General features: G+C 40.3%; 1 protein-coding gene across 2 annotated transcripts in view; it reads left to right on the forward strand.

The window, feature by feature from the left end:
• MAP3K21 (mitogen-activated protein kinase kinase kinase 21) overlaps positions 1-11,187 on the forward strand; it is a 76,254-nt gene extending 65,067 nt beyond the window's left edge. For both annotated transcript variants that reach the window (XM_002717355.6, XM_089312280.1), the window contains 4 exons: positions 1,226-1,376; positions 1,734-1,831; positions 3,320-4,084; positions 8,187-11,187. In XM_002717355.6, the coding sequence (XP_002717401.2) occupies positions 1,226-1,376; positions 1,734-1,831; positions 3,320-4,084; positions 8,187-8,590 (1,418 nt within the window). In that variant the 3' untranslated portion in view covers positions 8,591-11,187. The remainder of the gene's footprint in view (positions 1-1,225; positions 1,377-1,733; positions 1,832-3,319; positions 4,085-8,186) is intronic.
• Positions 11,188-16,259: the final 5,072 nt, after the last annotated feature.

Below are 16,259 nucleotides of genomic sequence, written 5' to 3' on the forward strand. Positions count from 1 at the left end.
CTTCCCTGATGCCACAATTAAAAAAAAATACCATGAAAATAAATTTCTCTCTTTACATAAAGAATCATGTCCCTGAAAAGTAAATACTTCAATAAAAGTTTGATGTGTGTAATAACTTCTCCCTTGTGTTTATATACACTCATGTCTAAACAAAATTGTGAATGAAAATGTGTTATATGTAACATACATAATATACACATTGTCATTTTATCTATAGGCCATTTTTCATGATCACAGAATATTCCCCTGTGTATACATAAAATTGTTTCAAACTATTTTAGACCATCTAGCATGTTCAGAATTATTTTCCTAAGTTTATAGTAATGGCAATTTTTTTTCTAGAGATTTCCAAATCAATTGTAAGAGTACTTAAAGCATTTAAGTGTGTCAGTGAAATATGGATATTATATATGTATTTAAAACTCTCTATGAAGTGGTGAAAAAAGGCAAGACTCAGGAAACTATTCAATATTTTTCAAACTTTTTTTGAGAGAGAGATGGAGAGAGATCTCCCATCTCTTGGTTCATTCTCCATATTCCTACATCAAGTAGGGCTGGGCCAGGCTGAAGCCAGGAGCTAGGAACCTAATGTGAGTCTTCCACATAGGTGGCAGGGACCCAACCACCTGAGTTGGGTCACCTGTAGCCCTCAGAGTGTGCATTAGCAGGAAGCTGAAATCAGCTGATTGTTTTTTCAGCCCAAACTGATCCCAGGCCCTCCGATATGGGATGAGGGCATCCCAAGAGGCATCTTAAGCACTGTGCCAAACACCTGTCTGTTTTCCGATTGCAGAAGGCAGCTGTAGCCAGTCTGTGGGGATGAGTAAGCAAACTGGTGATGACTAATAAAAATTGGCATGAATTATAATTTTAAAATACCCATGTCATCAGCACTTCGATTTGGTTTAAAAAGTAGGGTACTAAATTCATTTTAAGTTAAATGTTTCTTTTTTCCAAGTAAAATGAAATCTTAACTGTCTGAGAATATTATTAGCTAAGTCATTCATTCTCTGCTGCCAATTTACCTCAAATTTGTATCTTTTCTGTTAATTTATTCTGCTGCTTTTGCTATTTTTATGATTAGAGAAAGAAATTTGTAATAGGGTAAACAAAATAGTGCACCTTCATTGTTTTCATGTTTTGGGCCAAGTAGTTTCACAGCTGATTTGATTCATTTAACATTTTTAACAAAGCTGCTAATAGCTAATGATGGTGCTCTGTTTAGTGACTTCAGATGAAAGCAATAAGACTTGGGGGAGGAACACAGGCTTCCGACAAGAAGAATTTGAGGATGTAAAAAGGAATTTCAAGAAGAAAGGTTGTACATGGGGACCAAATTCTATTCAAATGAAAGAAAGAACTGATTGCAAAGAAAGGTACGTGTGGGGTGTCTGGTGGCATCCTTTGTGTGCCAGATTCAGAGCTGTGCTTGTGTTACATCACATTGGGCTGATTTAACTTTCAAAAGCCACTATATTAATACAGATACATGAATATTAATTTTCAAGGATGAGTTTATTGTACTAGATCATTATTCAGATAAGGGGTTAAATATTTGCTCTGGTTTTTTTTTCTGTCTCATTGTGAGGTCTTATCTGTATTTTGTTAGTTCTTCAAAACTCACAGTACAACTGTGTTCTGTTTATTGTCTTGCAAGTCGCGTTGACATGCATCTACTGAAGCCTCATTTGTGTATCCTTTATTTGATGAAGTTAAACATCTCTCTCTTATAGGATAAGACCTCTCTCAGATGGTCACAGTCCTTGGTCAACTATCTTAATAAAAAATCAGAACACCATGCCCTTGGATTCGTTGTTTGTGGACCAGCCAGGTAAATGTGCTTCAGGAAGCAGACTGTGTTTGATTTGGACTTAGCAGCTGAGTGCTCTGAGGCTTGGCTTAAATAATCTCATGTGGTCACTGCAGTAGCACAGGGTTAGCGAGTGATAGCATTCCTTACAGCTTTACATAAGCTCAGAAGTTATTTTCCATTGAGTCTTTGTGGGAGAAAGTCACTAGGTGCCACGTGTTTTGGGGGAATTTATAACTTTCTTCTTTACCAGAAAAATTAGTATCATACTTATATAGAATGAGATGAATTTAGAATAGAAGATAGTAAATATGAACATGTAGAGCCCCTGAAAGTTCTATGAAGTTAAGAGTGTGGCTTCTGGTTATATAGCTACCTGTTGGCATGCGGAAATCCTGGAAAGCAGGGTAACCATGGAAAACTACCAACTGGAGAGTTTTACATTGGAATTTTTAAATGACTCATATTAACTTATTTTTAGCATTCAGTGTTCATTTCATATTCTACTATTAAAAGGTTCAAGAATAGAAATTATTGAAAAACTTCAAGGATGGCTATTAACAAAGAAACTTGGTCTTTACCCTTCACAATTTGAGGTGGCCCTTGGATACCATGATCAAAGTAGAGATGTTTTAGCAGAGCATGGAGTAAGTTTCTTGAGGTTATTGTTGGTGCTGTGCTCAGTTTTACAAGCAGTTACCAGTCACCACTCAGGTTTCTGCTCTCTAAAGGAGAAGGGAGCTCGAGGGTGAGCATCATTAGAGATCACAAGGGCTTCGAGTGGAGGAAAAGAGCCTCCCGTGCAAAAGGCAACGAAGGCGCGAGCCAGCCTTGTTTGCAGGCACACCAGCCCCCAGAGTGCGTTTTAGGTATAGTGGGATGTGATGGTGGAAAAACTGGAGGGTCTCTCTACTGGGGACTTTCTTCCTTTGGATTGGGGACTTTATTGTTTGATCTATTCATTGCTAAGCACAAAAGTGATGGAATCAGTTTAGTTTTTAGCTATAATTTGTGCCTGTAGGATTCCGGAACCTCTTTGGAAATACTCATCCATTGTAGTGGCCCCCAAACTTCAGTAAAGGCCTGTACAACACAGACCGCTGAGCTCTGCCCCTGAAATTTCTGATTCCTTGGACTGGAGTAAGCTAAGAATGTGCTTTTCTCCAAGTCCCCAGGCGCTGCTCTAGGCGACACGCTGCAGAGCAGTTCTTTTCCTCAAGGCAAGCTGCAGATAATGGAGCCTGACACACTGAATGAGGTGAAATGAGGAGAAGGCACATTTCGTAGGATGTGGGTAGCACCCATGTGTCTCAGTAGCTTGGTTTCTGTGATTGTTTCTAGAGGTAGAGTCCTGGAATCTTGTTCCTTAAAGTCCTCCTGACAAACCTTGGCTGAATTGAAAAGGACTCCCTGTGTTTGATTACTTGGTTTTAGCTGTGTTTCACAGGCTAGTGAAAATAATCTTACCATAAACTTGTACTACAGTGTGTGTGCTTATACTTTATTTAGGTGCTTGTGAAGAGACAAAACTTCCCCCTGATGGATTAGAACACAGAAAACCAAAGCAAATGAAATCACCCAGTCCAGCCTGTGTAGATCTACCTCTTTGGAAAGATGGTCAGAGAGAGAATCCCGTAGAAGCTGAAAGCTGGGAGGAGGGCACCTCCGTGAGCTCTCCCACGGGTTCTCCTCAAGTGACTCCTACAAACAGCCTAGGAAGATCCGTCCAGAGGAAGAAGACAGAGTCAGCTTTGTATGCGTGCACGGCACTGCTGGCATCCATGGCTCTGGGACTAGACATTAGAGAGCTTAGTAAAGCACCAGCTGCTGATGATCTCTTGCCCAAAGAAGAGAAGAAGAAACGAGAAGGACTCTTCCAGCGGGCATCCAAGTCTCGCAGAAGCGCCAGCCCTCCCCCAAGGCTGCCCAGCAGTGCACCCTCTCTCCCACCCGCAGCTGCTGCGAGCCTTTTCTCTGTGTCTTCTCTGTCCACCAAGTGCTTGCTGCAGCCTGATGCGGAAGATCTGTTCGTGGACAGATCCCCAAGGTGTGACTCCAAGATACACACTCCAGGTCTTTGTCCTGCTGTTTCTGAAAGTAGCCATGAGCCAACCCCCACGCCAACCCTCGAGACTGATCGGAGTGTGTTGAAAACCCTGCCTCCTCCTGTTTTGGGGCAGACGCGTGGGAATGTGCCTTATTTTGCTTCTTCAAAAGACAGAGCCTCGTGTCACAGGAGGACTAGGTCTGAGGGGAACCCACTGCACACCCTGAGTAAGTTGTATTAATAAGATAAAAGCATCAAGCATCATTGTAGAGCCTAGGATGTGAAATAGTATGGATATGGTTTATTTTTTCCCAGTGGTTGCATTTAATCATTTGTTTTTACTGTTCACATTGGATTTGAATTTTACCTTCCTCTTCTCTTTTCATTTAAATACAGTTTGGAGTCTGGGAAAAGTATATTTGAATTTCTGTAACTTCAGTATTGCATGGCAAGGTAGAAGGTGCAGATGGAGAATAACTGACCCCTTTCCCCACTTCTATTTTAGAAAGGACAGGTCATTTAGTTGGAACTGCAACTGGCCTTCTAGCCTCCCCTGGGACACCATGTCTCCTGTACCCCATGACTTCATTGCAGGGTTTGTGTTAGGATTGAGTTCAGCAGGTGTATGTGTTTGCTAGGGCCGCCACAACAAAGCGCCACAGGCCGAGGGTTCATTCATTGTCTCACAGTTCCCAAGACTGGAGGCCCGTGGCAAGGTGTCAGTAGGTGTGTTCTTCCTGAAGCCCCTCTTCGTGATGACTTACAGACAGCAGCCCTCTCCCTGGGTCTTCACATGGTATCTCTTCTGTGTGTACCTCTGTCCCAATAGAAGGACACCAGTCAAATTTGATAAAGGGACACCCTAATGACCTCATTTTTCCTTAGTCACCTTCATAAAGAACCTGTCTCTAAATATAGTTGCATTCTGCGGTGCTGCGGGTCAGGGCTACAACATACGAATTTTATGGAGACATGGTTCAGCCCATGACAGCAGGAGATACCTTATTGGTGGGTAATGCTGTAGACAGTTCCATCAGTTGTGTATCCAGATGTGAAGCTCCAAAGGAAAAATCGTACTTCCTAGTAGATTTTTCTGCTCCATTAAACAAGAGGGGCTCAGCAACCTCTGGTGTTTCCATAGCACTTCATAGACAATAAAGCACTTTGACAGAAATTGTTCCTCTTACTGTTTAGGGCAACTGTATTATACACACCACCCCAATTCAGCAGCAATGAAATTAAAGTTCATGGAAAATTAGACTTATCTAAGATCACACAATTCGAAATTAGGATTTATACTTGGGATCTATACTTAGTATACTATATCATGGTTCCTTTCTCATGGTCCCTTTCTCTTCTTTAGAGCTGTGTTCTCTCCATTCCTAAATTTGATAAATATTTTTTATTTCATTATACTGTGATGTACTATAGTGTTACTTACCTTTGAGATTTCTGGGGCTGATTGGCACTTTCGTACTGACCTTTAAGGAGGCTCTGTGCCTGCTTGGGAAGAATATGTGATTTGGAGTCATTAGACTAAGGTTCAGGCTCTAAATGTACCACTTAATTAAGTTTGTGGTCCTGGGAAATTTATGTGACATACTTCCTTGTTTGAATACCTTTATTAAAGGACATCACAGTATCATGGTTTGTAGTATAGAAGCTATCTGGATTCAGATTTTCTGTGGCCCATTTATCCCTGGTATGCAGATCAATAAATGTGATATACCACATTGACAAACTGAAGAGTAAAAACTATCTGAGTAAAAACCAATAGATTCAGGGAAAGCATTTGATAAAATACAACATCCTTTCATGTAAAAACCTTAAGCAAATTGGATATAGAAGGAACACACCTCAACACAATCAAGGCAAGATAACAAACCCAGAGACAACATCATATTAAATAGGGAAAAGCTGGAAGCATTTCCACTAAGATCCGGAACCAAACAAAGATGCCCACACTCACCATTCCTATTCAGTATAGTTCTGGAAGTTTTTTAACCAGAGCCATTAAACAAGAAAAAGAAGTCAAAGGAATACAAATGGGAAAGGAGGAAAATCAGATTATCCCTTTTTGCAGATGATATGATCCTGTTCATAGGGGAACCAAAAGATTCCACTAAGAAATTATTGGAATTCACAAGAGAGTTTGGTAAGGTGACAGGATATAAAATTCACACACAAAAATCAGTAGTATTTGTATATACAAACAATACCATGGCTGAGAAAGAACTTGTAAGATCAGTATAATTCACAATAGCTACAAAAACAATTTAAATACCTTGGGCTAAATTTAACCAAGGATGTAAAAAACCTCTACAATGAAAATTACAAAACATTAAGGAAAGAAATAGAAGAAGACACACAAAAAATTGGAGAAATTTTCATGTTCTTGGATTGGAAGAATTAATATCAAAATATCCATACTCACAAAATAATTTACAGATTCAGTGTGATCCCAATCAAAATACTGAAAATTGGTCTTCTCAGATCTGGAAAAAATGATCCTAAAATTCATATGGAATCACAAGAGGTCCTGAATAGCTAAAGTGTTATAAACAATAAAAATAAAACTAGAGGCATCATAATACCTGATTTCACAACATATTACAGGGCAGTTATAATCAAAACAGCCTGATACTGGCACAAGAATAGACATATCAACCAATGGAGCAGACTAGAGACCCCAGTAATTAATCCACACAGCCACAACCAACTGATCTTTGACAAACAAGCTAATCACATAACATTATGTGCCTAGTTTCTTCATCTACAAAATAGGAATGATAATAATACACTTATTTAATCTTTATTGCTCTTAGAATGTGGTAAAATCAAATGGCACAGTAAGTGCTGTGTAGGGGTTGACTATTATTTCTCCTGTATGTGAAGATCATTACCATGCCCTTGTATATCTGTTATGAAAATTAAATGAGGTGAAGCATACAAAAAATGCTTTGTGAATTGTAAAATGCCTTTCTAGGGTTGATTATAAAACTGTGTTAAAACTGAAACTGCCTTCATTCTCTTCATCTTTCCTGCTAACTCTTTAAATACTGTATTTGGACATGCTATTTTTCAGGTGATTGTTCATTGTCTTTAAATAAGTTTTATAATTTATTTAAGTTGACTTTTATAAGTGAATAGAGCAATGATAATTTACAATGGCACTAGGAGCATTCCCAGCACAGTCATCCCATAAAAAAGATTTTTTTTTCTCTCCTAAGCCAACAGCAATTTGCTGAAATGATAATAAGTCAGTTCTTCAGTACAGACAAGAGAAAAGAGATAGCATGTAAAAACCTAACTACTTTTGTATTTTCATTGATTTTTTTCAAGTTATAATCTAAAGTGGACTATAATCATGCTAAACATCATTTCTAAAGGCTTAAATTTGTTCCAGGCCAACTGATTTTTTTTTAACTTTTATCTAATAAATATAAATATCGAAAGTACAACTTTTGGATTATAGTGGCTTTTCCCCCCACAACCTCCCTCCCACCCACAACCATCCCATCTCCCACTCCCTCTCCCATCCCATTCTTCATCAAGATTCATTTTCGATTATCTTTATATACAGAAGATCCACTTAGTATTTACTAAGTGAAGATTTCAACAGTTTGCACCCACACAGATAAACAAAGTATAAAGTACTGTTTGAGTACTGGTTTTACCGTTAATTCTCATAGTACAACACATTAAGGACAGAGATCCTACAAGAGGAGCAAGTGCACAGTGACTCCTGTTGTTGATTTAACAATTAACACTCTTATTTATGACGTCAGTAATCACCTGAAGCTCTTGTCATGAGCTGCCAAGGCTGTGGAAGCCTCTTGAGTTCACCAACTCTGATCTTATTTAGACACGGCCATATTCAAAGTGGAAGTTCTCTCCTCCCTTCAGAGAAAGGTACCTCCTTCTTTGATCCAGGCCAACTGATTTTAAAATAGTGAAGTATATTCTCTTTATAAAACACTGACAATGATTAGTTAGCTCTGTTTACAGATATAATTTCCATGAATACCTTACAGTATGTTTAAAATATATATATATATGTGTGTGTGTGTGTGTGTGTGTGTGTGTGTCCTAACAATTGTAAATGGTTTGGAGATTTTTGGATTTATTAGCATTTTATTTGAGAGAGACAGAGACAGAGCTCCATTATCTGCCAGATCTCTCCCCAGGCCTCCATCATCCCCTGTGGTCTCGTTTTTTGTTGATGTTCACTGAAGTGGTCACCTTGGTCATCTCACAGAATTTGCATCACAATTATTTTTCTTAAGTTCATTGTCTCTAATTGCACGCTGCCTTTTCTTTCTCAACCAGCCAACGCTGTGATTATCTCAGCCCCCAGAGCCTCTGAACTGCCACCGCACTCCTCACCCGGCCCTCCTGGTGACCCTGCACGCGAGGTCTCGCCTGAGAGACACGGAGCAGCTGCTGTGCTGCCTCGGCCTCGCCCTGCCTCCCTGAGAAGCCGCTCAGACGTGCCACAGGCGCCCCCACAGAGGACAGCGTTTCAGCCTGCACAGGGCCCTCCAGAACTGGGCCCCGCCTGTTTTCTTGGTGCCAAGGAGAGAACTAAATTCCATGTGCCTTGTTACATGCCTTCCTTACTGGACGCCGACGTGGAAGGCCAGAGCAGGGACTGCACCGTGCCTCTGTGCAGAATGAAGAGCAAACCTCACCGACCATCCATCTATGAACTGGAGAAAGAATTTCTGTCTTAAGTGAAGTGCCTTATGTTGTTCAAGCATTTCTTCTTTTAAAGTGAACAAATGAAAACAGCGTATCTACCTTTGAATTGTCTCATGCTGCTGTATTTTCAAAAGCTGTGGCCATGTTACTAAATTAGTAATGGAAGTCCAACTTCTCAAACAATGTCCTGGATGGCTTCTAGCCATATATGTTGTTTTTCCACTGGATTCTTACCTAGTAACTTGAAACACAGAAAAGTATAAAACAAGAAGCGTGCATCCAGGTAACACTGTGCTGAGTGGAGTTACTTTAAGCACGGTAGCATAGCTTTTCTCTCATTTGTGTTCTCTTCTGTTTGCAATAGAACTGTCACGAGGCTCGCTATTTCTGTCTCCTTCCTTCCATCTTTCCTTCTCTTTTTAAAAATGTCCTTTCCTTTCCCTTCTCTTCTTTTCTGTTACTGGTGCAACAGAACACCAAGAAATCACTATGGATTTCTTGACAAATAAGATATTAGTAAATAAAAGTGTCAACTTAAAAAAGCTGATGACTGGAATAGATACAAATCCTACTTAAAACACTAAATTCAAACATAGGCATAAATGCATAAAAATTTGTCCCATTCCCACTTACGTTATGCAATAACATTTCCCTGTTTGAGGAAATTTTACTGAATGTAACTTATGCAATTTTTACTGAATGTAACTTATATGTATTTCATGCATTAGAACTCCAAAATAGATGTTAAAAGATCAGTGCTTGACATTTGGCTACAACTATATCGTATGCCTATAAACACAGCTAATCCAAAGGTTTTTCTTGTAGAAAGCAGTTTTCCTCTATCAGAAGCCATTATTTGGTATCCAGAAGTACAAAACATTTTCATCCTCTAGTAGAATTTATTTTCTCTATTTGAATGCATAGCTAACTTGATAACCCCAAATATACTTAAGTATTGCCAACTCAAGAAACAGCAGAACTGTTAGAATTTTGTTGTTATTTCACATTTAATTTAATTATGGATAATTGTCAGACATCTGGTAAGATAAGCTGATGTGGTAGAAAAGAAATCTAGATTTTCAGAAATGAATTTATAAAATCGATCTTTGAATAGCACCTCAAGATTTTAAATGATTTAAGAATTATTTATGAATCACTTTTGTAATCATGCTTATGTGATACAAACAGACTACTAGGGTATTGCTTGGGTTTTCTTTGTTAGATCTGTTGTACTTCTCTTCTGTCACTAGAATATGGTTATTCAAAAGACAGGCAGATATTTAAATTTTTCCATAAGATGAAACACTGACTGCATTTCAAACACTGATATATCATTCAAAGTTGTACCTTAGTTAAGTTTTGTTGAGTAACTGTAGTGTCAGCAATCTTAAAATAAATCAGATATGGGCCAGTGCCGTGGCTCAATAGGCTAATCCTCCGCCTGCGGCGCGGGCACACCTGGTTCTAGTCCCGGTCGGGGCGCAGGATTCTGTCCCGGTTGCTCCTCTTCCAGGCCAGCTCTCTGCTGTGGCCCGGGAGTGCAGTGGAGGATGGCCCAAGTCCTTGGGCCCTGCACCCCATGGGAGACCAGGAGAAGCACCTGGCTCCTGGCTTCGGATCAGTGGCCATTGGAGGGTGAACCAACAGCAAAAGGAAGACCTTTCTCTCTGTCTCTCTCTCTCTCTCACTGTCCACTCTGCCTGTCAAAAAAAAAAAAAAATCAGATATGATGAACTATCTCACTTATAATAACAAAAAGGAGAAATCATATTATTTGGCCATTTTGAAACATCTTAGCCCCCTAGCAGGATTGCCCCAGCCAACGATGGACAGGCCATCAAAGACTCCCATTAACATTGTATACTGTGCCCTTAAGAAAAAGAAAATCCTGTATTTTGGATTCCTGCAGCAAAACCTCAGGTACTTAATACATTTTGCTGTATTGTCCTCTGATGTGGTTTCATGTTTGAGTAGTTACTGAATTAAGATAGTGGAGATTTGATTTCCTCAAAATTTTATTGTATTTGAAAGCATAGTTGGCTGCCTCATGGTTAGTCATTTGGAGGCAGGTAACTTCCAGCTAAAAGTAAAAGAAATGTGCGTATAATCAATATGTGAAAGAAAACACAGAGACTATGTCCTCAGTATTGCTTCTACCCAAACATCTCTCGCGTGTGGTACTTGTTCACGTTTGTGTGTGTGTCTGGGGGTGGGGGGTGGTCATCTGTCTTGTCTCTCTCTGTTCTGTTCTTGCTCCCCTTAGGGTGATTTTCGTGAACTCTACATTTTGATGAATTTAGAATTGAATCTGTGTGAAAAAGATAATTGCAATATGAGGAATCAGCCTCACATGTTACTGCAGATAGTCATTTTTTATTGCAATCTGTTGTACTTTTGTGATTTTCTCTGTGTGCTGGTATACTGAGCAGGATCTGGTTATTTATTTTCATAGAGATGTGTTAGCTCACAGAAAGATAAATTAAGCTGATTGCTGTTAGTCTACAATGGAGGTGCTCCCGCTGCAGAGGTGTAAGGCATGGGCCTGATGTGCTGTATTATGAAGCCTTGTGACTGAAAATATGTTTACATATGTTGTCTATTTTTTTAATAAACTTTTTTTTATAGCTGATCTGTTCGCTCAGTGGCTTTGATCTGCTCCTGATGATTGTGACTCTAGTTTGTAATGGTTTATTTTGTATTCAGTAAGGTAAAGTATGTTAATAAAGATTATCAATGCTTACTAAGCCAGATACTACTCTGCTACATTCATTAAAATGAAGATCGTGAAATGATTCTTGGGGTTGAACACATTTCACAAATCATATAATGAAATACTTTATTTATTCAAAATGTTGTTTGATTTACACATGCACTAGGAAGTTAATGGTAGTTAAGATAGTGGAGATTTGATTTCCTCAATATTCTATTGTATACAAAATTGTATATTTTGCAACTCAGCTTTTCAGAAGGCACAATTTTGTAGGATGTAATTGTGCCACTGCCATCTACGTGTTCATTCTATTATAATTATAATCATAGTATAGAAGATTAAGGTATCTTACACGTGAGCTTTGTAACTGGTGTGTGAAGCTAAGAAGATACCTTTCACTTACCAGAAACTTCAGAAGACTAGAAATGTATGAAGGCAGTGTGTGGGCAGTGTTGGGCTGAGTGGGTAAGATACCACTTGGAATGCTTGCAGAGTTCCTGGGTTTGAATCCAGATTCTGCTTCCAATTGCAGTTTCCTATGGATGTACACCCTGGGAGGCAGCAGGTGATGGCTCAAGGACTTGGGTCCCTGACCCCCAAGTATGAGACCTGGAATAAATTTCTGGCTCCTGGCTTCTGCTTGACCCAGCTCTGAGTGTTGCCAGCATTTGGGGAGTGAACCAGCAGATGGAAGATTCTCTCTCTCTCTCTCCCTGCTGAATGAACAAGTAAAAACTTTAAGAAAATTAAAGTACTATATTAACTAACAGTGGTTCATACAGTGAGATGATCTTCTATGTAAGTGTAAAATGAAATAGAAAGTGATAAAATATGCATATGCAAAATAAAGTATTTACTATAGTCTGAATGTGTTCTCCAAAATTCATGTGTTGAAGCCCTAACTCCAAAAGTGATAAGAGGAAGGAGGTGATCAGGTCAGAAAGGCCTAATCCGTCTTCCCCTCTACCATGTGAGGACGCAGTGAGAGGGCACCGAGTCTGAACCAGGAAGAAGGCCCTCACCAGACACTGAATCTGCAGCCCCTTAATGTTAGAGTCTCCAGCCTCCAGAACTATGAGTGCGCAGTGCAGGTTATGTGCAGCTGATCTGGGGGATGGAAGTGAGCAGGTTGTAGCTCAAATACTGCACCTTCTGTGTTCTCACCAAGATTTAGTAGTTGTTAAAACCTTTTCTGTGCCGGTGCTGCCGCTCACTAGGCTAATCCTCCACCTTGCGGCGCCAGCACACTGGATTCTAGTCCCGGTCGGGGCACCAGATCCTGTCCCGGTTGCCCCTCTTCCAGGCCAGCTCTCTGCTGTGGCCCGGGAATGCAGTGGAGGATGGCCCAAGTGCTTGGGCCCTGCACCCCATGGGAGACCAGGAGAAGCACCTGGCTCTTGCCTTCGGATAGGCGCGGTGCGCCGGCCCTGGCGGCCATTGGAGGGTGAACCAACGGCAAAGGAAGACCTTTCTCTCTCTCTCTCTCTCTCTCTCTCTCTCACTGTCCACTCTGCCTGTGTTAAAACAAACAAACAAACAAACAAACAAACAAAAAACAAACCTTTTCTGTATGCCCTTAAACGACACTTTCCAGAGGCCTTCAATGCTTTTTTCAAATCGTTTTTATCATCATGCTTGTTTCCCAAGAGAGTAAGTCTTTGGAGCTCCTCATACTGCCATCCTGTAAGGGAATAATATTTCAGAAGCTCATCTCTCACACCTTTGTGAAGCTTTTCCTTCTGCTGGTTCATGTGAGATCACATGTTTACTAAGCCAGATACTATGAAGGTCATAGCTTTTAGTCCATGACTTTAAATACATTTCTCTCTCAATAGTTTTTCTTTTTTTAAATATTTATTTATTTGAAAGACAGAGTTGCAGAGAGAGGAGAGGCAGAGAGAGAGGTCTTCCATCTGTTGGTTCATTCACCAATTGGCTGCAATGACCAGAGCTGAGCCGATCTGAGGCTAGGAGCCAGGAGCTGCTTCCAGGACTCCCATGCGGGTGCAGGGGCCCAAGGACTTGGGCCATCTTCTACTGCTTTCCCAGACCATAGCAGAGAGCTGGATTGGAAGTGGAGTGGCCGGGACTAGAACCAGCTTCCATATGGAATGCCAGCACTGCAGCCGGCAGCTTTACCCACTATGCCACAGTGCCGGCTCCCAAACATGTACTTTTTTATAAAAACGATTCTGCTATAAGAATAAAAACAGTTTTTACTTAGGTTTGATCAATGAACTACAGTGACCCTTGGTTATGTGAAAGCACTGATTAAAAACTAGAAAAATCTCTCTTATTGCTTAATAGCTATTAAATTATTCAATAAACCATATAATTGCCTATGAAACAGGTAGCTATTTATATAGGTGCAAACATGATGAAAATCCACAGATTTGTTAACAGTTGTTCCTCTTTGCATCACCCAAAAGCTGAAGCCTCCCGGTTGTTCGGATGGGGTTTTCTCCTTTTTGTGCACTAGGTGGTGCTGTATACATATTATTTCACAGACAAGGAAGCCCTCACTGCTTGATTATCTGAAGAATCATAGCCAAATTAAATCCTCCCCCCAAAAAAGACAAAATAATGGATATGACTTGTGAAGGTGTTGGAAAGATGAGAGGAGCAAAGGAAAGTGATTTCTCAGTAGTGGATACACAAGAACAAGAAAGCTCTATAAGCGGATTTTTTCTATCTGTCCATTCCAAATAGGAGTTGAATAGCTATAAAATAGGCCAGGTCAAATCTCCAAATGTCTATATCCAATCTAGGCAGAATTGAACCAGAACATCTCAAGTAGTAAGAGTCCTACCATCCTTACACACTGGCTGAAAGCAAACTTCCCCTCTGCCTCCAACAACCAACTAAAAAAGATCTGCTCAAGAAATATTCTTTAATAATGACTTACCAAACATAAACTGATCTCATATTGTGTCCCATACTGGACACTGAAAGCACACCAAAACCACACAGTACACTTCACACTTAAATGCACAACACATAAATAACACATGAACTCACACATAATACCTACACACTTAACATCTACAGCACACACTCAAACATATACATGTAACACATACATACAACATACACTTGGAATACACGAAACATAAATGCTGATACATATGCACTCCCACACACACTCATACACCCAACAGGCAAAACGATTCAATCTTGATGGAGGGAAGCATCTAGAATGAAGAAAAGGCAGAGAGGACTCTAGACACAACCTGACCAGGCTTCTGATCATCACCTCTGACTTGCAGGATACAGCAAGAGCAATGGGAAAGTTCTTTAGGGACAGACTTAGTATAGCAGTTAAGATGCCACATTGGAGTACCTGGATTCAGTTCTCTACTCCAGTTTTATGCCAATGCAGAACTTGGGAGACAGCAATGATGGCTCAAGTTATGCCACCCATGTTGGAGAGGAAAGGATTGCTTTTCTGGTTCCTGGCTCCTGCTCTGGGCCAGGCCCACTGCTGAGAGCATTTGGGGGAATGAATTAGCAAATAGGAGTGTACTCTCTCTCCTCTCAATCAGTTAAAAATTTTAAACAGTGTTCAATTTCAAGATTTTCTTCATGGACAGAAGAGTAGCAAAATTAAAGAATGCAATAGTACTTTACATAATGACTTCAATCTCTTGTATATCATGAAAATATGTGGGAGACAACATTAGAAATCTCTGAATTTGCTTTTGTCTCATCACTGTATTTACAGTTCTCTTTGGGGCATTTAATTGATATAAATCACCCTGGAATGTTCTGGGTAAGTATAGTTCCTTTCTCTCTGGAGGTCAGCCTTCTTTTTAAAGTGTGTCTAATGTCATAACGATGACTGTTAAATGTAGTGTCAAAAATGTTTGAATCGGTAGCATCACAGTTTTTCACTCCAGTGTCCCATGATTTTTTGTTGTTGTTATCTGGCTCTGACAATGTAGCAGCTCGTTTGATTCCACTATGTGTCATGCAGGATTTCACAATTATTAAAGCAATACCCTTCTATTAGGATAAAGAAAGGTATCAGATCTACACATATTAATTAAATCCTGCAGTACTTGCTTTCCTGTGCTAGGCATCACATTTTAAAGATCTGCCATCACATGCCCTCTGCAAAGTAAAATTTGGTCCACAAACCTCTACCGGCTAAGATGGAGGAAGCTGAGTGAAACAATACTGTTGGTGTGGCCCATAGGATAATTACAGAAGAAATACATCTGAACTGAGAAAACACTGAAATTACAGAAAGAATGTACTGCACAGGTATATCATCCAGAGATAACCACTGTTAATGTTTTAGTCAATATTGTTTTCTTTCCAGATAGATAACTATACAGACAGATGGAAAAACAGATGTTTGAAAACAAAGCCTATTGTACTTTCTTCCCCATGCAGCCTTAAAAATAAAATATTTATTTATTTAAAAGGCAGGGAGGGGCTGGCACCATGGCTCACTTGGTTAATCCACCGCCTGTGGTGCTGGCATCCCATATGGGCACTGGTTTTGGTCCCAGCTGCTCCTCTTCCAGTCTAGCTCTCTGCTGTGGCCCGGGAGGACGGTGGAGGATGGCCCAAGTACTTGGGCCCCTGCACCTGTGAGGGAGACTGGGAGGAGGCACCTGGCTCCTGACTTCGGATCGGAGTGGTTCCTGCCAGAACGGCCATTTGGGGGGTGAGCCAATGGAAGGAAGACCTTTCTCTCTGTCTCTCTCTCGCGCGCTGTCTATAACTCTGTCAAATAAAAAAAAAATCACAAATAAATAAATAAGGCAGGGAGACAGAGAGGGATCTTCCATTCACTGATTCCCTCCCCAAATGGCCTCAATAGCTGGGGTTGGTCCAGACCAAAGCCAAGAGCCCAGAACTCCATCCAGGTCTCCCATATGGATGCAGGTACTCAAGTACACGAGCCATCTTTTACTGCTTTTGCAGGCATATTAGCAGGGAGCTGGATTGGAAGAGGAGCAACTAGGACTCAAACTGGCACTCCA

Source organism: Oryctolagus cuniculus, chromosome 13 (genome assembly GCF_051225735.1).
Source record: "Oryctolagus cuniculus isolate XC-2025 breed Fujian yellow rabbit chromosome 13, ASM5122573v1, whole genome shotgun sequence".
In the NCBI taxonomy this organism is placed as follows: Eukaryota; Metazoa; Chordata; class Mammalia; order Lagomorpha; family Leporidae; genus Oryctolagus; species Oryctolagus cuniculus.